The sequence below is a fragment of the Dipodomys spectabilis genome, unplaced genomic scaffold (genome assembly GCF_019054845.1).
Source record: "Dipodomys spectabilis isolate Male_0828 unplaced genomic scaffold, ASM1905484v1 ptg000032l, whole genome shotgun sequence".
Lineage (NCBI taxonomy): Eukaryota > Metazoa > Chordata > Mammalia > Rodentia > Heteromyidae > Dipodomys > Dipodomys spectabilis.
Window position 1 is genome coordinate 33,761,008 of NW_024870709.1, and position 20,994 is coordinate 33,782,001.

The window sequence follows — 20,994 nt, forward strand, 5'->3', positions numbered from 1 at the left end:
TTTTTCTGTTCAGGGCTGGCACTCTACCACTTGAGCCACAGCTCCACTCCTGGCATTTTGGTGGTTGACTGGTGATGAGTCTCACAGACTTTTCTGCCTGGGCTGCCTTTGAACCTTAGATTTTGGCCTCCTGAGTAGCTAGTGGCTAGCAGGTGCCCAGCTAATGGGCTCTCATAAAAAGGCTTTTTGTTTATGTCTCAATACATTATAGCTTATGAAAATTAGGACTTTGTGAATTGACATGAAGTCAGAGGCTTTCAAGAGTTAGGAAAAGTTCAGTGTGTATTGTTTTGTCCTCTTCCGGTCTCTCTGGCACACACACATATATTGTTACATAGTTTGAACAACTATTATCTTTAAAGTTTCCCTGTACCCCGATCACCAAAGCCCTGACATCACGGAAGTCATTTTTGAGATGTCTGTTTGGAATGAAATATTGACTTTGTTAGAAGGTAAATGGGTCTCTCCGGGTGAATTCTCAACTAAGGATTCGATTTCATCTCCCTGAAGTTTGGATGGCTTGGGGACATTGGCAATTTTATGAAACAGAGGCTGTGAGCAAGAGTGACTGAATTATAAACTAGAAACTTGGTTAAATTCACAAAAATAATTATTTTTGTGGTTGCTCTAAAAAATGTGTACTTTGTGTCAGACCTCAAACAGACCCAACTTGCTTTAGAAATTAAAAAAAATAAATACAGGAGTAGAAAGCAATTAACAAAATTTGAACCTGTTATGTAAACTATGTCAATAAAAACCAACATGTCTGAGTTATAATTTCCCTTTTTCTCCTGCTTAAAAACCCAACACCTCAGCACACCACCTTTCTATTAACACTCACACAAACAAAAAGCCAACTAAAATGCCTAAGGCCGTAAAAATGTTGATGTGGGCCTACAATCTGTAAAATAAAATCCGAATCAGACGGAGGGCAATTTCGTTTCAGCACCCAAAGAGTACTGGAAAAGCAGCACTGGTGGGGCCAGCGTGGAACTCACAGAATTCACGGGAATGAGCAAGTTGGGTGCATCCACAGATCGGGGTGCAGGGAGGCGAAGGGAAGCTCAGCGCCAGCCGGGGGAGGCTGGTCACCGGGGCAGACCGCCGCCCACCCCATCCCGCAGAGCCTGTTGCTGGTGTGGACTAGGCTGGCCGGCCCACGGCCTCCCCGAGTCGGGAGTCTCTGGGCTCCCTGTGTTTCGGGCTCCGCAGCTGCACCTCGGGTACCCCAAAGGCGTCTGTGGCTGCTCCCCCGACGCGCCGGCCACAGGCCCCGGCCGGGTAGTGAAGACGGGGGTGGGGGGTGGTCACCGCGCTGGCAGAGGTGCGGCGCGCGCCCCACCGCCCCGGACGGACGGACAGACGGACGGCGGAACCGGAGGGAGGGCGGGGCCTGGCCGGCGGGCTGGGCCGGGCGGAGGGCGACGCACGTGCGGGCGGCGGGGCGGACGCGGGAATCCCCGGCGCCGGGGGCGGGGCACCCGGAAGCGCGCGCGGACCTGCCACGCCGAGCCCGGGGTGGGGAGCGCACCGGGAGGCGCGCGCGGCGCTCGGCCCGCCGTGGTCACAGGTGGGCGGCCGTGGCGAGGGCGTGGCCACACCGATCGAGGGAAGACGGGGTGGGAGAGGGGGGTCCCCGAGACTCCAGCGGAGATCGGAGAACGTTTCTGCGCCTCGGGAGGAGCCGTCCCTCCCGACTCCATGGCCGCGCCTCCGTCGGGAGAGCAGGTAACTTCCAAGGTCATTCTCGGGGTGCGGTGGCGCTGGCGGCCCGCCCACACCCTCCGGATCGGTGGGGGCGGGACGGGCGCGCCCCACGCGGAGCCGGGGCCGCCGGCGGGACGGCGACCTCGGGGCGGCCCGGGAGCTGCAGGCATCCCCTCCCCGGCCCCCCAGCACCCCGGGCCCGCTGGGCGCGTCCTCCGGTGCGGTGCCAGCGCAGCCCACGCTTCCCCTCTCCCCGCACCCCGAGGGCGAGTTTCCATAGCGCCCGGCCCCGGAGCGGGGACAGCTCGGCCCAGCATTAGCCGCAGGTGAACGCCACCGCCCGCTCCCCGCTGTCCTGGACCGCGTGCGGCTGTCTCCATGGGAACGGCTGGTGCCCAGACGGCATCTGCCCTGGATGGATAGGGGTGAGGACCGGCATCCTGGAGGGGGCTCCAGAGGGTGCCCCCCCCAAATCTGACCATGAAAAAGCCTGATGAAAACGGGACCCCTTTTTCCCCTCCCCCCTTTCTTCTCATTTTTGCTAGCTAAGGCGTTGGCGTTCATCGGAAGCGTGGTGTGTTTGCAAGATGTGAGCTGGTTCTCGCCACCCTTACCTACTTGAGGGCTACTTCCACCTCATGGTGACAGGTGCAAGTCAAGACACGGAAGGTCAGGTATGAAGCCAGTGAAGAAGAAGAAAACTGAAGAGCCGGAATTGGAGCCCCTGTGCTGCTGCGAATACATAGATCGAAATGGGGAAAAGAACCACGTGGCTGCTTGTTTGTGTGATTGCCAAGATCTTGACGAAGGGTGTGATAGGTAAGGACGCCGTGTGTACTGAGGAGGCCAGCCTCCGTGGGTCCTTTTGTCAACTACCATGTCATACTTTCAGCTTTGCCATTCAGAACGCGGCAGAATCAGAGCATTGACTCTGGGTTCCATTTCCAAGGATCTAAAATTGAGGTGTTTTTTTTTTTTCTCTTAATGCCAAATGTGAGGATTCTATAAAGAATTACGCAGTAATACACAAATGTCTGTCTAGCTCAGTTTACTTGAATATTATCATCTTTCGTTTAAAAAGAGAAAGGGATGGTGAAAACACATAAGGGGATAGGAGGTGAGTCAGACATATTTTTTTAAAGAAGCAATTAGAATCTGCGCATTTAAAATGAATTTACTAGTTCCAAAAGTTCCTGCATGCTTATTGGTCTCTCATTAGAATCTTAGTACTTGGGCCCGGTTGACAGAGAACCTAGGTTTGGGGCCGATGAGTGAAGATGGTTTTCCTTTCCTGGTTCACCCCTGGTTTCTGATGGGGACATCCAGATAGAGGCATGCACCTCCTCGTTATCAACTGCTTTTAGTGTGAGCAGAAGCATGGTTGTGTTCCAGCACATTGTATTTGGTCTTTACTTTTCCCATCTCCTTGATGGAAATTTCTCCTCAGAAAAAAATTGTTTAACATCAATGAAAAAATGTTCATCAAGCAGTAATAGCTGTTTTTAGCTATTTTCTCAATAATTATATACTAAAGAATTGTCTTACAGAAAGCAAATGTAGGAAGAATAAGGATATAGGAAACCTGCTTCTCCCCTAACAATTACTTCGGTTTTTTTCTTCTTTTTTTTTTTTTCTCCTAAAAGTCATTATAGCAATTGCAGATCATTGATTTAAAGCCGGGTACATTAATCTAGCCATGAAAACATTCCTTGGGGGCCACTGTAGTCTTGACTTCTAAAGATTGTGACCCTTTGTAATTTCTTCAGTGACAATACCTATAGTCTTTTTTTTGAAACAGGTAGCTGTAAATATAGGTGTTTAGACCTAGTCTAAAATCCGTTCTGGGAAAATGGAGCACTTTGTGCTAATGACTGGAGGAAGAAAGGATGCTGTTTGTATCATGACTGTGGCTTTTTCATTAATTCTGTTCTCTGTCTTAGCCCTTCAGCTCTGGTCTGTCCATTGAGTTCTACTCTGCTTTCTCTATACCTGTCCCTCTGGAGATAGGCTTCCACTATTTAACTGCCCCAGCTGCTGGGTAGGGTCATCTCCCGTTCACTTTCAAGTTCTAGACCTATTTTAAGAAATTATACAGCCAGGTGCTGGATAATTACAGGCTCACACCTGTAATCCTAGCCACTTAGGAGGCTGAGATCTGAGGATAGCTCTTCAAAGCCAGCCCAGGCAGGAAAATCCCTGAGACTCTAATCTCCAATAATCCACCAGAAAACCAGAAGTGGCACTGTGGCTCAGGTGGTAGAGCACTCACCTTGAGCTGAAGAGCTGAGGGACAGCACCCAGGCCTAGAGTTCAAACCCCACGACCGACAAAAAAAAAAAAAAATTATCCAAAATCAAAGTTATTTTTCTTATAATTTTCCTCACTAGTCTAACTCAATTCATTCAGGATGCTATAACCAAATATGTTAGAGTGGAGAATTTATAATTATATAAATGTATTCCTCACAGTTCTGGAAGTAGATAAATTCATGATCAAATTGCTGGCAGATTCACTATATGGTGGGGGCCTTTTCCTCAAAGATAGCACCTTCTTGCTCCATATCCCCTGCTGCAGAAGGGATGATGCCCTCCTTTGGGCTGCTTTTATGAGGATACAAGTAGCATCCTCCTGACCAGAATCAGCTCCTAAAATCCCTTCTTGCATTGAGGATTAGATTTCAACATCTATCTCGGTGGGACACAAATGTTCAGGCCATAATATTCCACCCATACCTTTCCCTCCCCTATTCATTTACTTATATTACAAAATACATTTATTCCAACCTATCATCTTTTACTTGTTCCAGCGTGAACACAAAAATTTTAAGTCCATGGTGTGGACTTAAAATCAGATCTAAATCAGATATAGATAAGACTCAAGTACCACTTAGAAGGTACTCGAGGCAAGTACTTATGAGGCAAGTTCTCTCCCAGCTGTGAATCTGAATAACAAGCTGCATGCTTCTAAAATACAGTGGTGGGCTATGCATAGAATTGATGTTCCATTCCCAAAGTGAAACATAGCAAAGGAGAAAGGAGTGACTGCTGTCAGCAGGGCAAATGACACTTAAGTTTTGAAGGTAGAGGATAATATTTGACTGACCTTCCAGACACAGAAGGTTGGACTCCTTAATGCTCTGAGTGTTCCAGTCCCCACAACTTGGCCAGGCCATGGTGCATACTCCATCTCTTCTGCTATCCCTGGTTCCATATATGTGTTGGTGGCTCTACCAGTCTGGAGTCCTTGTGTCCCCTTGGCTCTGCTACACAGTCTGGTGGGGGTTCTCTGCATAGTCCCCGACCCTGTGGCTCCACCAGGCAATGCTCTAGTGAGGGCTCTCTGTAGTGGCTTTGCCTCTGGACGTTCTTCACCTCAGCCTGTGGTTCTCTGGGACATCCTTGGAGAGTTAGATGGAGGCAGCTCTGTCCCCGAAGCTCTGCCTGCTGCATGCCTACTGTATGGATGCTATCAAAGCTTTCTACTCATTTCCTTTGGAGGAGTGGCCAAAGGCTCCTTCAACCTTCATTGCACCTGGGCTACTGGAGCCACACCTACAGTTACTGTCAATAAAGACTGACCCAGAACATGGGGCACAGACTTGAGGTGGCGCTAGGGAGAGTCTTGAAGTCTCATAGGTGCGGATAGGCCTTTTCTATCAAAGCATTTGCCATCAAGGCCCTGATGTTTCTGCTTATGATGGGAATAGAGCCCTAATGTTCGAAGTGCCTTCAAGCCTACCTTCCATTGTCTACATGAATAGCACAGGGCCCATTTCCTTACTGATCTCATTCATGCCTTAATATTCTCTCTCAAACACACCTTCTCATTTGTTATTCTAGACAGGTCGAGAACATTCCAAATATTTAAGTTCTACTTCCTTTTGTGAGTGTGTGTGTGTGTGTGTGTGTGTGTGCGCGCGCGCGCGCGCCAGTCCTGTAGTTTGAACTCAGGACCTGAGTGCTGTCCTTGAGCTTTTGTGCTCAAGGCTAGCTCTTTACCACTTCTGGCTTTTTGGTGGCTAATTGGAGATGAGAGTCTCACATTTTCCTGCCCCAGGCTGGCTTCACACCACCATTCTCAGATCTCAGCCTCCTGAGTAGCTAGGATGATAAGCAGGAGCCACTGGCACCTGGCTCTATATTCTATCTTTAAAGCCATTTCTCTCCTCACATTTTACCATAAGTATTCAAGAGAAGTCATTTGGTAGAGCAGACACTTCGTTTAGGGATTTCTTCCATTAAATATATAGTCCTATTGCTCTTGAGTTCTACTTTCTACAAAACACTGAGACATGAACACAGCTGAGCCGTATGCTTCATAGTTAGTACTTTCTTACTGCATTCTTCCATGGTGGGAAGAGTGAACTCATAGGGTGTCTCATTCATGATTCTGCTCTCATGCAGATAACTTCCTAAAGGTTCTGTAATTCTGTCTGTCTCTTCTCTTTCATAGGGTTTTACTATGTTGCACTGTTTGGTTTTGAAACTGCTGGGCTCAAGGAATCCATTTGCTTCAGCCTACAAAATAGCTAGGATTACAAGGGTATACCACTATGCATGATAACCCCATCTCTCCATGTGTTGGGGGTTTGGTTTGCACCGGAGCTTTGGAGGAAACAAGCATTGATTCCAACATAATCTAGGTTTGCAAAAAAAAAAAAAATAGAAAACATCATCTGTTTACTATATTTGTCATTGGATTCATTCTAGTTTGGTCTTTTTTTTTTTTTTTTGCCAGTCATGGATCTTGAACTCTAGGCCTGGGCAGTGTCCTTGACCTTTTTGCTCAAGGCTAGCGCTCTACCACTTGAGCCACAGCTCCAATTCTGGTTTCTTTTTGTAGTTTAGTAGAGACAGGAGTCTCACAGACTATCCTGCCTAGACTGGCTTCGACTTCTAACTGTGATTCTTAGATCTCAGCCTCCTGAGTAGCTAGGATTCCAGGAGTAAACCACTGGTGCCTGGCTGCTCTCCTTTTTATGCAGACTCATGTGCATATAGACTAGTTATTTCCTGGACACAAAACAGACTTGCATTAATTTCCCCTCACTGTTAACACCTTTCTCCCTTCCTCTCTTCTTATGGAAATAAATGCTAACTAACCACCATGGTAAAACTCAGATATCACTTTTCCACTAAATTCCCAATGACTTCACCCAGAAGTGGTCCCCCTCTTCTGAGTTTTCATAACATTTGAGCATAAGAATTAGTTAAGCTGGGCACCAGTGGCTCATGCCTGTTATCCTAGTTACTCAGGAGTCTGAGATCTGAGGATGGTGGTTCAAAGCCAGCCAGGCAAGAAAGTCTGTGAGTCTCTTACCTCCAATTAGCCACCAAAAAGCCAGAAGTGGAGATTTGTCTCAAATGGTAGAGCACTAACATTGTGCAAAAAAGCTCAGGGACAGCACCCAAGCCCTCAATTCAAGCCCCAGGACTGGCACAAAAAAAAAGAAAGAAAAAAAAAAAGTGCTTTTTTTTTTGTTGCTTTGTCATTTATTTACCTAAAATGTTCTGAATTCCCATGTTGTCACAGGACTAGATTGTGATTTTCTTGATTATTTGGACCATATACACATTCGGATCAAGACATTATTTGTATGGAGTATATTTGTATACCTATTACATGTTTATGCATTTGTTTAAGGACTAATCATGACTGTTAACTTTCTAAACATTATCTTCTTGTCTCTATTCTTCAAAATGATACATGAATCTGAAAAGCTCATGTTTAGTAGCATTGAAATAAATGCTTGGCCTTTGGTTCCTTTTATTATTTATCCTGCTGTTTGGTGTTCAGTGTTCTATAGGTTTTAATTCAACAAATCCATATGAAGTGCTTTTTCTTTGTGCTCTTTTTGAATAGGTGGCTTACTTGTAAGTCAGTGCAGCCAGAGACTTGTGAAAGAATCATGGATACAATTTCCGATCGCCTCCGAATTCCTTGGCTTAGAGGAGCCAAAAAAGTTAACATTAGCATCATTCCTCCGCTCGTCCTTCTGCCTGTCTTCCTTCACGTGGCTTCCTGGCATTTCCTGCTGGGAGTACTGGTGTTGACCTCCCTTCCTGTGCTGGCACTGTGGTATTACTACCTCACTCACAGAAGGAAAGAACAGACTCTGTTTTTCCTGAGCCTTGGACTGTTCTCACTGGGCTACATGTACTATGTGTTTCTGAGGGAGGTGGTCCCCAAAGGGCACGTAGGGTCCACTCAGCTGGCTGTTCTTACCTGCGGGTTATTCCTGATACTCTTAGCCTTGTACAGAGCCAAGAAGAATCCAGGCTACCTCAACAATCCAGCAAGCAATGACAAATCCCTAAGCAGTAGCCAAATTGAATGCCTGAACAAAAAAGGGCAGGAGAAGACCAAAGGGTTCCCCGGAGCAGATGCGTCTAGTAGTCTCAACAATCGCACGCTGAAGGATGACCTTAAGGTCTCCTCCCGCATGGTGGCTGGAAGTCCCACCAAGGTAAAAGAGGACTGGTGTGCCAAGTGTCAGCTGGTGAGACCGGCCCGGGCCTGGCATTGCCGCATTTGTGGCATCTGTGTGAGGAGGATGGATCATCACTGTGTCTGGTATGTTGGAAAAAATTTAGAGGCCCCGGAAAGTGTAAATTCACATACAGCTTTGGAGCCATATTTGATCTTCCTTGGTGCTATACTAACGTTTCTCTTCTTCCCACATTTACACCTTGTAGATATTTGGAGGCTGCCAGGATATTCTCACTTAGTCATGAGTTTTTTGAATTTCACAAGTTTACTTCCTTTAGTCATTTCCTGAAGGAGAAAAGCAAAAATGCTTGGGTGGGTTCTGTTTGTTATTGTTTTTTTTTTCCAATTTTCTTTTGAGCTATTGTTTTATCTTTAACTTAAAAAAAATGTTTATTGTAAAGGTGATACACAGAGGGTTTACAGTTACAAAATGAGTACATTTCTTTTTGAACAGTATTAGCCCCTTCTCATTTTTTTCCCTCCTTAACCTCTCTCCCCCCAAGTTCTTTTTTTTTTTTTTTTTTTTTAATTTTTGTTTTTGGGTCCAGTCGTGGAGCCTGAACTCTGGGCCTGGGCGCTGTCCCTCAGCTCTTCAGCTCAAGACTAGCACTCTACCACTTGAGCCACAGTGCCACTTCCGGCTTTTTTCTTTTTGCTTATGTGGTGCTGAGGAATCGAACCCAGAGCCTCATGCATGCAAGGCAAGCCTCTACCACTGAGCCACCTTCCCAGCCCCTCTCCCCCCAAGTTCTATAGTTCATTTCCAACTTAGTGTCTAGTGAGTATCACTGCTGAATTAGTTCACTCTTTGTCCCATTGTTTCTGTATCCTTTAATTTTTAAAAAAATGATCTTTAAGAAGTTGTACAAAAGCTGGATGCCAGTGGCTCATGCCTGTAATCCTAGCTACTCAGGAGGCGGAGATCTGAGGATCTCGGTTCAAAGCTAGCCCAGGCAGGAAAGTCTGTGAGACTCTTATTTCCAATAAACCACTCAGAAAACCAGAAGCGGCGCTATGGCTCAAGTAGTAGAGTACTTACCTTGAGCTGAAGAGCTGAGGGACAGCACCCAGGCCCAGAGTTCAATCTCCATGACTGATTTTAAAAAAAGAAAAAATGGATTTCAATTCAACATGTCAATTTATGAGTATAATCTGTGGTGGCAAGGAGGAGAATGAGCAGGGGAATCAGGAATTCAAGACCAGCCTGGACTAAACCTTTAGAGAGATGGGGTAGGACGATGGAAGAGGTAACATTGGTCAAAATACATTGTATTTATTATATAGTATCCTTTGTAATAGAGTTGGTTAAAAAAAACCAACAACAACAAACTCTAGTTGGGTGCCTGTTCACAGCCATAATCCTAAGTACTTAGGAGCTGAGATCTGAAGCTTGCCCAGGAAAGTCCCTAAGATTCTTATCTCCAATGCACCACCAAAAAGCCAGAAATAGAGCTATTTTTCAAGGGTTAGAGCACTAGCCTTGAGCAAAATAAGCTCAGGGACAGCACTCGGATCCTTTGTTCAAGACCCAAGACAGCACAACAACAACAAATTCTAAACCTAATTTGTCATTATAGGTATATTTCATTAATTATTTTTGATACTATAAGTGTTTTCCGCTCAACATGATGGAATTGAGCTACTACCAGATAACCCGTTAATTGGTTGTTGGCAGAGAGATGGGCTTCTTTTGTACCTTCCAGGTGGCCAAATGAAGACACCTATGATCCATAAGATACAAGGTACAATGTTGAGAGATGTTACTCAGCTTTACTGAATAAACGGGTGTTTTCATTTTCAAATATTTTACTTCTTTGTCTTCATCACTTATATCTATGGCATATGTGTACATGTAGATGACAGTTGGTCCATTTCCAAACCTTGGTTTGCACAAGGCTTAACAGCCTCCTCAATGGAGCCTTTGGCCAACAGAGCATCCTGAGTGCACAGGGAGCAAAGAGACACAGCCTACGTATGTCCTGCTGTACACATGTCGATGTCACAGAACTATATTTGCCTGACAAATAACACGTATATCATGTTGTTTTCTAATAGCTTTGAATCTTTTTTATTGCTCTCATATAGTTACTGTGATTTTTCCTGTAACAATACTTCTTGGCTTTCAAAAGTTTTCACAACTCTGATGTATTTCTTTAGCATGGTGATGACCGTGATAACTCCCTTCTGCACCTAGTAGTAGACTTGATTAATGTATAGGAAGAGGGTTCTCAGAAGTAGAAAAATGAGAAGAACTAACCCTTCTTGGGTTAGAGGCGTGGCTCAGTTGGTTGAGTGTCAGCCAATGAGTAAAAGAGTTAGCTACCAAATTTTGAGTCCTAATTTCAGCCAAAAGAAAAAGAGGTATCAGGGATGATCAGTGTTAGAGCTCATAGAGTTCTTGCCTAAAAGAAAAAGAGGTATCAGGGACGATCAGTGTTAGAGCTCATAGAGTTCTTGCCTAACACTTGCAAGCCCCTGGGTTCAATGCTTAACACACACACACACACACACACACACACACACACACACACACACACACACACACACACACACACACACACACACACACACACACAGAGCAAAAAAAAAAACCAACCATGATTTTTCTGTCTATCTAATCTGATTTTTTAGCAAAGTTCTGCTTTTTACCTAGTGTGTCCTTAAACTAAATGGTAATGATCCCCACTTTGAGAAGAGCAGAGATATATTCTGAGAAGTATTTGAGAAGTATGTCTCAGTAGAAAAGCCTTTAATTCCCTAAAGTAGAACATTTTTAGTAACTAAAATTCACACTATCCCTGTTTTAAAGCCTCCTTGTTTATTTTGTGAATTATATAAAGAACTTTGTAAAATGCTTGTTTTTCTTTCCTTTGTGCTGTTTTGAGGATAAATAGCTGCGTTGGAGAATCGAATCATCAAGCATTTATACTTGCCCTTTTGATCTTCTTGCTCACTTCGGTATACGGGATAATGCTGACCTTGGACACCATTTGTAGAGATAGAAGTGTCTTTATAGCTCTCTTCTATTGTCCTGGAGTTTACACAAATTACAGGTGAGATGTGGATCCATAGTCCAGAGGCTTGGCAAAGTGGTTACTAATGCTGCCATTACCAGGTTGTTATTTGAGGCAAGGTTGGGAGTTCTCAGTCAAAACATAGAACATGGAATGAGAATTGCTGGATATCCCCCAAAATGCCAACAAAATTGTGCAGTGGTCATGTGTATTTTTCTAGGGGCGTGTCAAAAGAAAACTGGCCCTTAGAAAGTGAGGAACAAGCCGAGCACTGGTGGTTCGTAACTGTAATCCTAGTACCCGTAAAGCTGAGCTCTGAGCAGCGAGGTTTGAAGCCACAAGAGTCTTATCTCCATTTAACTATTGAAAAGCTGGAAGTGGAGTTGTGGCTTAAGTGGTATAGCGTTAGTGTTGAGTGATAGGGGCGGCTCCCAGCCCCTGAATTCAAGCCCCAGGACCAATATGCACACATGTGTGCATGCACACGCACGCACGTGCACGCATACACGTATGAAACCAGTGTTTTACAATCAGGTAAGGCTTAGGGACTTCTAGAGTCAAGTGATCACTTTCCTACCCAGGAAGCAACAGGTCCTTTTCAAGAATGGTTTACCATCTATATAAACTTTGTTTTCAGTAACCTCTCAAGAGGGTCATGATGTCAGGAAGGTGGCTCAGTGCTAGAGCACTTGCTTCGCATGCATGAGGCCCTGGGTTTGATTCCTCAGCACCACATAAGCAAAAAAAGAAAAAGCCAGAAGGGGCGCTGTGGCTCAAGTGGTAGAAGAGCTGAGGGACAGCGCCCAGGCCCAAAGTTCAGGCCCCACGACCTCTCTCCACCCTCCCCCCCCCAAAAAAAGGTTTATTAGTAATTACTGCACTGTCTACAGAGGGCAAAGCTTCCTTAGGCATTATTAGATGGGGATCATTTCCATAGAGGAGATTTTCATGTAGTGACAGAAACAGATTCTTCAGGATGGCCCCATCACCCCACCCCTGGGTGCTATGGGTGCCTCCAGGCTGTGCCCCATTCCCTCTCCTCTGATGAGCTTTGTGCTATGTGCGGTTCAGTGCTGTTCCTCTGTTCACTCTTCATTTTCAGAACCATTACTGCTCTCTCTACCTACTACCTAGGTGTGACATTTGTTTTTATTAGTCTAGGAGCAGACTTCCATATTGCCATAGTTTGAATCATTTATGGGCATGATTAAAATAGCTTAGTCCCCCTCAGGTGATTTTCCTTTCTAGACCTGTGGAGAGCATTAGTTGTGAAACTCTTGATCAACACTGTGGGTGACAGTGTCCTAAAAGCAGAGGTGTCTGTGTTCTTCAGGGGGTGTGATTCATGTCACTTCATCTTTATGGTGAGGACTTGGGATTTAATCATCTCTAAGGTCCTTTCAGCTTTACAGGCTCTGTGCAAATTTATTTCCAGCTAACTTGAACACAGTCCACGTGCACTGATTGATCTGCAGCCTCTCCTTTGTCTCATTATGATGAGCCTGAAAAGGAGCTTTCTTACCCTCAATGATTCCATTTGTCTTTACAGGAAGCCAAGTGTGAAATGTTATGGCTCCTGTAGCTCTTTCAGGGTTAGGATTATTGGCAGTTTTCTTCCTTGTGCTCATTCAGCATTAGGCTGAGAAAGAAAAGAGATGAATAACTTTAAGCCTTGTTCTTGGGTTCCCATCTGCAGCTTCTGAGAAGACATTTATAGCAATCTCTTGGCACCTTCATTTTCTCATACATTAGATATAATTTAGGAATTACTTATTCATTCAAAAACAGATGTTGAGCATCATTATGCCAGGACTGTAGGGTGGTATAGTAGATAAAAAATTGCATATATATATATATATATATATATATATATATATATATATATGTGTGTGTGTGTGTGTGTGTGTATACATATATATATGTATATAAAATAAGTACCATTCTGTGACATAATATAAAAAATGGATCAATAAAAATAAAATAGAACAAGTTCTAGTAAGTTAAGCTGGTTACTGGCATTCCAAAGAGAGTAAGATATCTTCCAGTTGGGAAGGTCAAAGGTGCCCAAGTCCTTAATAAGTTAAAACAACAACATACAATGCGCAGTGATTTCTGCACGTGACACAGATGGCAGCATTCCTGACTGGCCCTTCTTTCCTTCCAGTTCAGCTCTGTCCTTCACCTGTGTGTGGTACTGTGTGATCATCACAGCAGGCATGGCCTACATCTTCCTGATCCAGCTGATCAACATCAGCTACAATGTGACCGAGAGGGAAGTCCAGCAGGCCCTCCGGCAGAAGACTGGGCGCCGCCGTCTCTGTGGGCTCATTGTGGACACAGGCCAGTACAACAGGGGCTTCCTGCGGAACTGGCACCAGTTCTCCACCCTGGGCACACACTCGTTCCCCCACCCTGCTGAGGACATTGTCTGAAGTGCCTTCTGTGGCTCTGAGGGATAGCTCTTCCCTCTGTTCCTATCCATTGTATACTTGTGTCTATGCAGGGCCTGTGTTCCTTCCCCTCCTCCACACCCCCCATTTCGTACAGGCATTATTGGGCCATGCTCAGGTTTGGAGACCAGACTGGAGAGAAGTTCAATTTTTCTGACTTTGTAACTTCCACAAGATTTTTATATTGAAGCAGTAAAATTAGAGCCATTCCTTCTCTAGGCACTTTTATTGACTCTCAGCCATGGGAAGTTGAAAAGGATGTGGATTGCTAATGCACGAATTGATAGAAGCAATTCCTGCCCATTCATATGGGGGAAAGAGTTTTGGATTAGGATAGTTTCTAGTCCCTCTTTCAATTCTTAATAGCCATGTGACCCCTTGGTGGAGTCACTTTCCTGAGTCTCAGGTTCCTCTGTTATGTGGGTACTGCTGCCTTCCCTGGCGACCTCACAGAGCCCCGGGAAGGGTTGCATGATGGTCAAATGAAGGATGTGGGAAGTACCACAAAGCAAACAAAGTATCCAGAGGTATAAAGTATTCTTAGGAAAATCCTAAGACTGAAGAAAAATGTTGTAGGTCAGGATATTCTAGCCCATATCATTATGATAATCGATGTTCAGCCTATGCCATGTTGTACAGTTATGGGAATTTCTTCATTAACTACTTACACGGGGGGGGGGGGATGACAACTAGATGGATTGATGCTAATCATCTGATCTTCAGAAGACAATTGATAGTAATGATAAAATTATCAGTGTAATACATAGTGATTGTGAGTTTAATGAATTCTATTACTTTTTTTGTGTTTTTGTTTTTTCTGTGCCTAACTACAGTAGTCACTGGGGTTTTTTTTGTTGTTGTTTTTTTTTTCATTTCTTTCCATGTTTCACCTGGTAAGGTGCTAGCACACTTGTGGCAGTGTCTGGAAGAGGAACAGACATTTCGTATGAGGACACTTTAACTCTCTTTCCTGGTTAGGGAGGTTGATTAATATCAAGGGCTTGATTTTTCAATTGTTCCTATAAGTATTTCAAATTATGTCAGCTTTGCAGAACTCAGTCTGTGCAATTCACATGATTCTGGCATGAAGTTTCTGTGAGGAACTGGCTGATTCCTCCCCACTATCTTGCACATTTCTTCTCATTCACCCTTCCGACATTACATGTATCTCACTAGAGCAGAACAAAAAAACAGGATATATATCATTCCTAGTAATTATTGTTCTCCTTTTGCTCTTCCCCAAATACAATGTTGCTCCTTCAAACACATATCAAAACCGAACAATATGAAAGACTAAATACTTCAATAGAATGTGTCATTCTACCATAGAACCATGATGGAGGTGGTTCAGATGGGGAAAACATCATCTTGAAATGTTTGGTGTTATACACATACTGCCTTGATATTCCAAAGATAATTCATGAGTCCTTAAATGTATCTTAATATAGGGGAAATATTGGTAGCTTTTCCATCATTCTGTGCTTGTTGCTTTAGCAATATATTTACAAATGTTGTAGAAATACTACTACTTCCTTCATTTCTACCTTTGGCAGCTACCGTCACTTGCAGGCGCCATTAATCCTGTCTGTCCTCAAGACAGTTGTCATGTTTTCATTGAGCTTGTCATTGCTCTCTTCAGAGGGGGATTGTTTAATAAATGATAGGCTTCATATTCTACTGGGATGAACCCAAGAACAAGCCTGGATGTCGACAGACGCTGTGGTTTCTGCAGTGATGCCCTTTCTCCCTGGACCAAAGTCAGATAGTCATTAGAATTAAAGTTGGCTCTGCTATAACTAATCTCGGCTGCTGTAGGCTTTAGATAAGAATGATAGTAATAATATCAAGGATAGTGTATGTGGGCAGAAATTGGTAGTGTTCATGTCTCTAGAATGCCAGCTATAGAACCAACTCTTATCTAGCAATTGATAATAAAACTCATAGAAACACTAGTGTAGTCTGTAATTACAGCTTGTCAAATCTTTAACAATCCAAGTGTGATGTGGCGAAGATGCATAGTACAGGAAGCCTATAGTCACTGGTGAGCACTTGGAACGATCACCAGACAATTCCGCAGTCACTTGGATGAGGCAATTCAAGTTTTCCTCACTTGAGGAGGGACATATAGTCCAATGGTAATTGAGACCTTGATTGTCACTTTACAGAAGGAAGCTCAAACCTGTAACAAAGAGTGTTTGGTGTTGTGGGGATACCAGCCTTCTGAAGTGTTTGCACCTAAGGGAGCAGCAGACACGAGGCAAGGCTGTCTTTGAGCAGTGTTCCTGGAAGGCATCCTGGGTGTACCCTCCTCGACTTTTTATGATCTGAAATTACTTGAGAGATTTTGTTATAGGCCTCGGTTCTCCAGAGGGCAGAAGACATGACTTGGGAGACATTGAAGGAACCAGGCCTCTGTGAATGGGTTGTCCCTGAGAAACATGGGTGGTAGAAGTGGAAATTGCTCTGAGGTTCGTAAACCAGTCTCTGGGTCATGGGAGCAAGACACCCTCCCTCCCCATTGATTCCAAACAAGCAGATCCCTGCCTCACCCCACATTTTCAGCCTCCATTGAGAAGCACACTGGAAATGGAGCTTAACGATTGACCCCATTATGTCCTGACCATTTACATTATGACGACCCATTGTTTTATTTTGCTGGGCAAGTACAAGGAGACAAATGTAAGGATCAGGATTACATGAAAGGGAAACATATTTCAATATCGGGGACTTTTCTGAGGATACTTTTGAAGCTCTCTGTGGTCCTAGCTGGGCGCTCCTGACATGAGCAGACTTGACCACACCACTGGTAGGTTACTCTGCTGCCAAAGCGAAGCCTTTTTATGTGTTTCTGTGACAACATGCTGCTTGTTTCACTTCAGATACACATTTGTGTTTAACTCTTAGCTCTTCTTTGGTAACTAGGGTTTTCTTGTTGTCTTCCATTGTACTTCCTGCCTAGAAGAAAGACTGTTGTACACGTTCTCTTATGCAATGGTCCTTGGTACTGCTAATATTTTTAGTAAGAGACAATTTTCTCTTCTACTGCCAGAGAACACAATGCCAGTAAGATTCTACATAATACCGATCATATGCTTAACAGACTTCCTTCCTTTGGTTAAGACATTATGAAGCTCAACTAACGGAAGCAAAAATATACCATCGAGAAGCACTGTTCCAACCTGTTTAGTATCTGTGAAACTTGAGTCCTTTCAAACTGGTTGAGTAGGTTTGTATGACTTAACTTCCTTGGAGCCATATTTTGGTACCCTGCATTTTGAAGAGGAGAATTTTCTCAAACAAGCAATGGATGATAAGACACTTCTGCGGGAGGCACCTGTCTGGCATCTGGCTTCTCAGCAGCAGCTTGACAAGTGTGCCGTCTTACATTAAACACTGTGAAGGCAGTGCAGGGGAGAGCAAATGCTGTGTGGAACTTCATACCGAAAAAAATTCAGTATGTTCTTGTGGATTGTTGCCTGTGATCGAAGTAAACGTTTTTTTTTGTTCAGCATAAGCTAAATTTAATCCTTGCTAACAGTTATCTAGACTTAAGCTAGCACAAAGTGTTTTCTTGTAGGAGCAGCAGCAGGCCCAAACCCGGATGGCTCCAAGAGACCAGTTTCTTCTAGGCTTTGACCATCTCTAAGTTAAGGCTTGTGACTTAGCCTCCTTAAAGACACTTTCATATTTAAAAGACAAAGCTTTAAAATCAGAGCCAGTCTGTTGGAAAGCTGCAGAATGAGAGCTAGTTTTGACTTGAATCTGTTATTTCTTCAGGTGAGGCCGCTAGCAAGATTCCATGTCAGACTATGGTGAGGTCAGCTAGTGATCTGCGTGGTTTAGGTGATTTGATGGTTAAGTTGTTGGGGTGTGGTATCCCTTCATTTGATTCCATTTCTGGATCTGATGTTGGATTAAAGGAAACACAGGAATGTTTACCTAATATCACATTTAATATTTGAACTGGCCCAGCAACATTACAGACAGTGTCGGAAGCCAAGCTGGAGGCTGTGGGCTAGACATTTTGCACTGTTTTTATACTTGTATTCACAGCCTCTTAACCACCTCAGACACAAGGCCTTTTAAATGGAGATTTTACCAATTACTGCCATTTGTGTAAAATAATGTACTGTGACTGAACCGTTTAAATGGAAAATAAAGTGCTTTATTTAAGGAAAAGCATTGTTTCTTGTTGCCACTTCTAAAATCTCTTGCTGTAAGAAAACGCCGCCTGAGAGCAGTGCTGCCCCCTACCTGCCCTGACGTGCTTGGCTGTGTAGCTGGTCCTGGCCTTACACCTAGTGGCTATTTTCCTGGTTTTGTAGATCAGGATTCTGCCTCTCCCAGCATTATGACAGCAGTCACATTTCACACCATGGCTTCACACCAGTTCAGTGAGAGAGGGAGCTTCAAAATTATTTCCTTTTATCACGTTTGTAGGTAAAAACTGGCTGCCTTGATGGCCCATTCGAAATATGGACTGTGCAAGATTCAATTTCTAGTTTGATGCTTGAAGGGAAACAAAGAAAGAAAATGTAAAGTTTCTGGCATTTATTTAGGTCCCTGATGTATTTACCTAAGGAAAATCCCTTCTAGGAAGTACGAGTCAGGATCAAGCACATTCACTTCAAGAACCACAGAATTTTAATTTTGCCAGTCAAATTTCCTCTATCAACTTAAAAGCAGTTATCTCAGCGCAGAAAGGGTGTTTCTTATACAATGTGTGTGTGGACTATTTGAATTGTTGCATTTTGTAATAAAAATGATTTTCCTAGCAGGTAACAATGTCTTTAGCATTTTAAGGATAAAAAAAACCTCTTTGAATTCAAGGTCAGTATTTCAATATCTAGATCAACCTGAGTTGGGAACTCCAAGACAAATCAAGTGGATTATTTAAAAGTTGTCGTTGGGAACAGGGACATTTTAATGAGTTGCTGAGTTGTCTTTGATAAGAGTTATTATTAGCTTGCAGAATTTCCTCCATGCTTAGCAAGGTACAGTGTCTTTGGTGCCCTAGTTTCTCTGAAATCAAGCTGCTGGCCCTGAGTAGAGTGTCTAGAGTAGCTTTTGATAGGTGTTTTGCCATCAGAGCTGGTCAAAAGGAATGGCCCGGCAGTGTTTGTTACTGCCATTGAGGTTTGAGAACATGGACCACCAGCACTAGTACTCACTGCTAATTCTACTTAAAATTACACTTCCCCAGAATTCACATGAAGCCATAAGGATATACTTTCCTTCACAAAGCAAGACCCAAAACTTGTCCTTTTTTAAAGTTTACTTCACTAAAAATATATAGGACATATTTGAACAGCAGTGCTCTAGAACATTCCTTTGCATGATCCCACTGTGCTAAATGCTATATAGTGAATGACTAGAAAGCTATGAGAAATCAGAGAAGGGAGTATAAATTGTCAATATACCTTCTGGTCCAAGAAGTGCCTCAGAAAAAGGACTAGATATAGGTATGAAGGTGGGTATGTGGACGGAGACAACAATTGGTGCTCATTCTGGACCAATCAAGATCGTCCATTCTGAGCAATAGGGTCCATTTAAAGGCTCACCAAAACCATCTGATTCAAGGGCCGAGCACTGGACTGCTGGTGCGAGCTCCTGTTATGATGGTGCCAGCATCTGGAAATCGGGAAGGATTTCAGCAACCTTCCTGCGGAGCTGCGTTCGTCTTTCTTCTTTAACTCTTTCCTCCTTCATAAATTTTCTGAACTCTTTCCATTTCTGAAATGTGTTGTTGAGAATGTTCCTTTAAAAATAAAGGGACGGGGGTTTGGGTGAGAAAAAGTAAAGTACTAAGGAAGAGCTGACTTCCCAGCTAGAAGACATTTAAAACTTTTTGAAAATAATTCTTAGGTGAATAAAAAATGTACAAAGTCTTGAAGTCACAAGACATTCAGACAGTGAGAGATGGGATGCAGAATTCCAAGTTCTGGAAGGGGATGACAGAGGAGGAGGCTATTTATACTTGTGACTGGGTGGTCAGGGAAGGCTTCGGTGAGGCGGTGACACTGGAGCAGTATACCCTCTGCAGATAATAATGCAAGCTGTGAGACACTCCACTGTGGATCTGATCATGGGCTCCAAACAATACCTAAAATCAGAACCCGTGGTTCTTTCAAGGATGGAGGCAGCCACCGCCCCCAGGGAAAGATGCTGGAAAATCACAAGTTGAGCATGACTGTTGGAGGCATTGAGGCTCCAGGGCTTAGATCTATTTTAAAAGCTGGCTGTAAACTCCAACAACAACAACCGGTCTGGAATTGCAAGGGAGAAAAAAATTCCCTAACATGGCGTTAGAGAGGACCCTGTGGAAGTCGGGGGCTCTACTGTCTCAGGGAAGCCCCCATGGCCTTTAGCAAAGTGCCCACTTCCATGGACACTAGGGATGTTGAGATGAGCCATGTGGTCTCTCAAGGAGGCAGTTCAACTGAACAAGGGCTCCAGTACAGGGAGGAGGGACAGCAGAGGAGAGAAACACAAGTGCACCCTGGGCTGAAAGTGAGAAGTGTCCTGGGCTTTTGGAGGATATGAAATATTTCAGTCACACAAAGGATAGACTTTCCCAGAAGAGAGCACATCTTGAGTAGGCAAAGTAGTACACTGTGTGTGTGTGTGTGTGAGAGAGAGAGAGAGAGAGAGAGAGAACATAAGCAGAATTAAGTTGTTGAAAGAAAAGTTGGACGTTAATGGCTCACCCCTGTAATCACAGCCTTTTGGGGGGGCTGAGATAAAGAGAACCAGAGTTTGAGGCTAGCCTAGGAGAAAAAGTTTGTGAGACTCCCTTCTTGACCAATAACTGGATATGGAAGTATGTCATTATCATGTACTTCCTTAGACACATAAATGGGGGGACTGTGGTAAGACTCTTCTCTCAAAAACATCCAACGCAAAAAAGGGATGGAGGTGTGTCTCAGCAGGAGCGTAGCCCACTAGCAAAGCACAAAATCTTGAATTCAAACCTCAGCATTCTGTCTCCCACAAAAAGAAAACAAATAGCACCAAGTAGTTAAATCTATTTTCACATGGGATTGTTATGGCCTCTTAACTAGCTAACAAAGCACTGGAATATATTTCAGTGCTCCATTTTTGTGGTTGTTGATTAGTTAATGTTTTATTTTTTGCGGGGGGGATCCAGTTGTGGGGCCTGAACTCTGGGCCTGGGCGCTATCTCTCAGCTCTTCAGCTCAAGGCTAGCACTATACCACTTGAGCCACAGCGCCACTTCCAGCTTTTTTCTTTTTGCTTATGTGGTGCTGAGGAATCGAACCCAGGGCCTCAGGCATGCAAGGCAAGCGCTCTACCACTGAGCCACCTTCCCAGCC

General features: G+C 44.1%; 2 protein-coding genes across 3 annotated transcripts in view; one reads left to right on the top strand and one right to left on the bottom strand.

Moving 5' to 3' along the window:
* The first annotated feature begins 1,642 nt into the window (after positions 1-1,642).
* On the top strand, positions 1,643-17,811 carry Zdhhc23 (zinc finger DHHC-type palmitoyltransferase 23). Its single transcript, XM_042676712.1, has 5 exons — positions 1,643-1,728; positions 2,253-2,526; positions 7,570-8,280; positions 11,082-11,249; positions 13,375-17,811. The coding sequence occupies exons 2-5, from the start codon at positions 2,384-2,386 to the stop codon at positions 13,640-13,642; spliced, it is 1,290 nt and encodes a 429-aa protein (XP_042532646.1). The 5' UTR covers positions 1,643-1,728; positions 2,253-2,383; the 3' UTR covers positions 13,643-17,811.
* Ccdc191 (coiled-coil domain containing 191) overlaps positions 14,631-20,994 on the bottom strand; it is a 70,110-nt gene continuing 63,746 nt past the window's right edge. Inside the window, exons 17-18 of one of the 2 annotated variants that reach the window (XR_006147045.1) lie at positions 19,222-19,418; positions 14,631-18,169 (exon numbers count right to left, since the gene is read on the bottom strand). Coding sequence is in view for 1 of the 2 variants with exons in the window: in XM_042676711.1 (XP_042532645.1) it covers positions 19,274-19,418 (145 nt within the window). In the remaining variant the exon portion in view is untranslated. Of the gene's footprint in view, positions 19,419-20,994 lie in introns of both variants that reach the window. The other variant, XM_042676711.1, reaches the window with a different exon arrangement.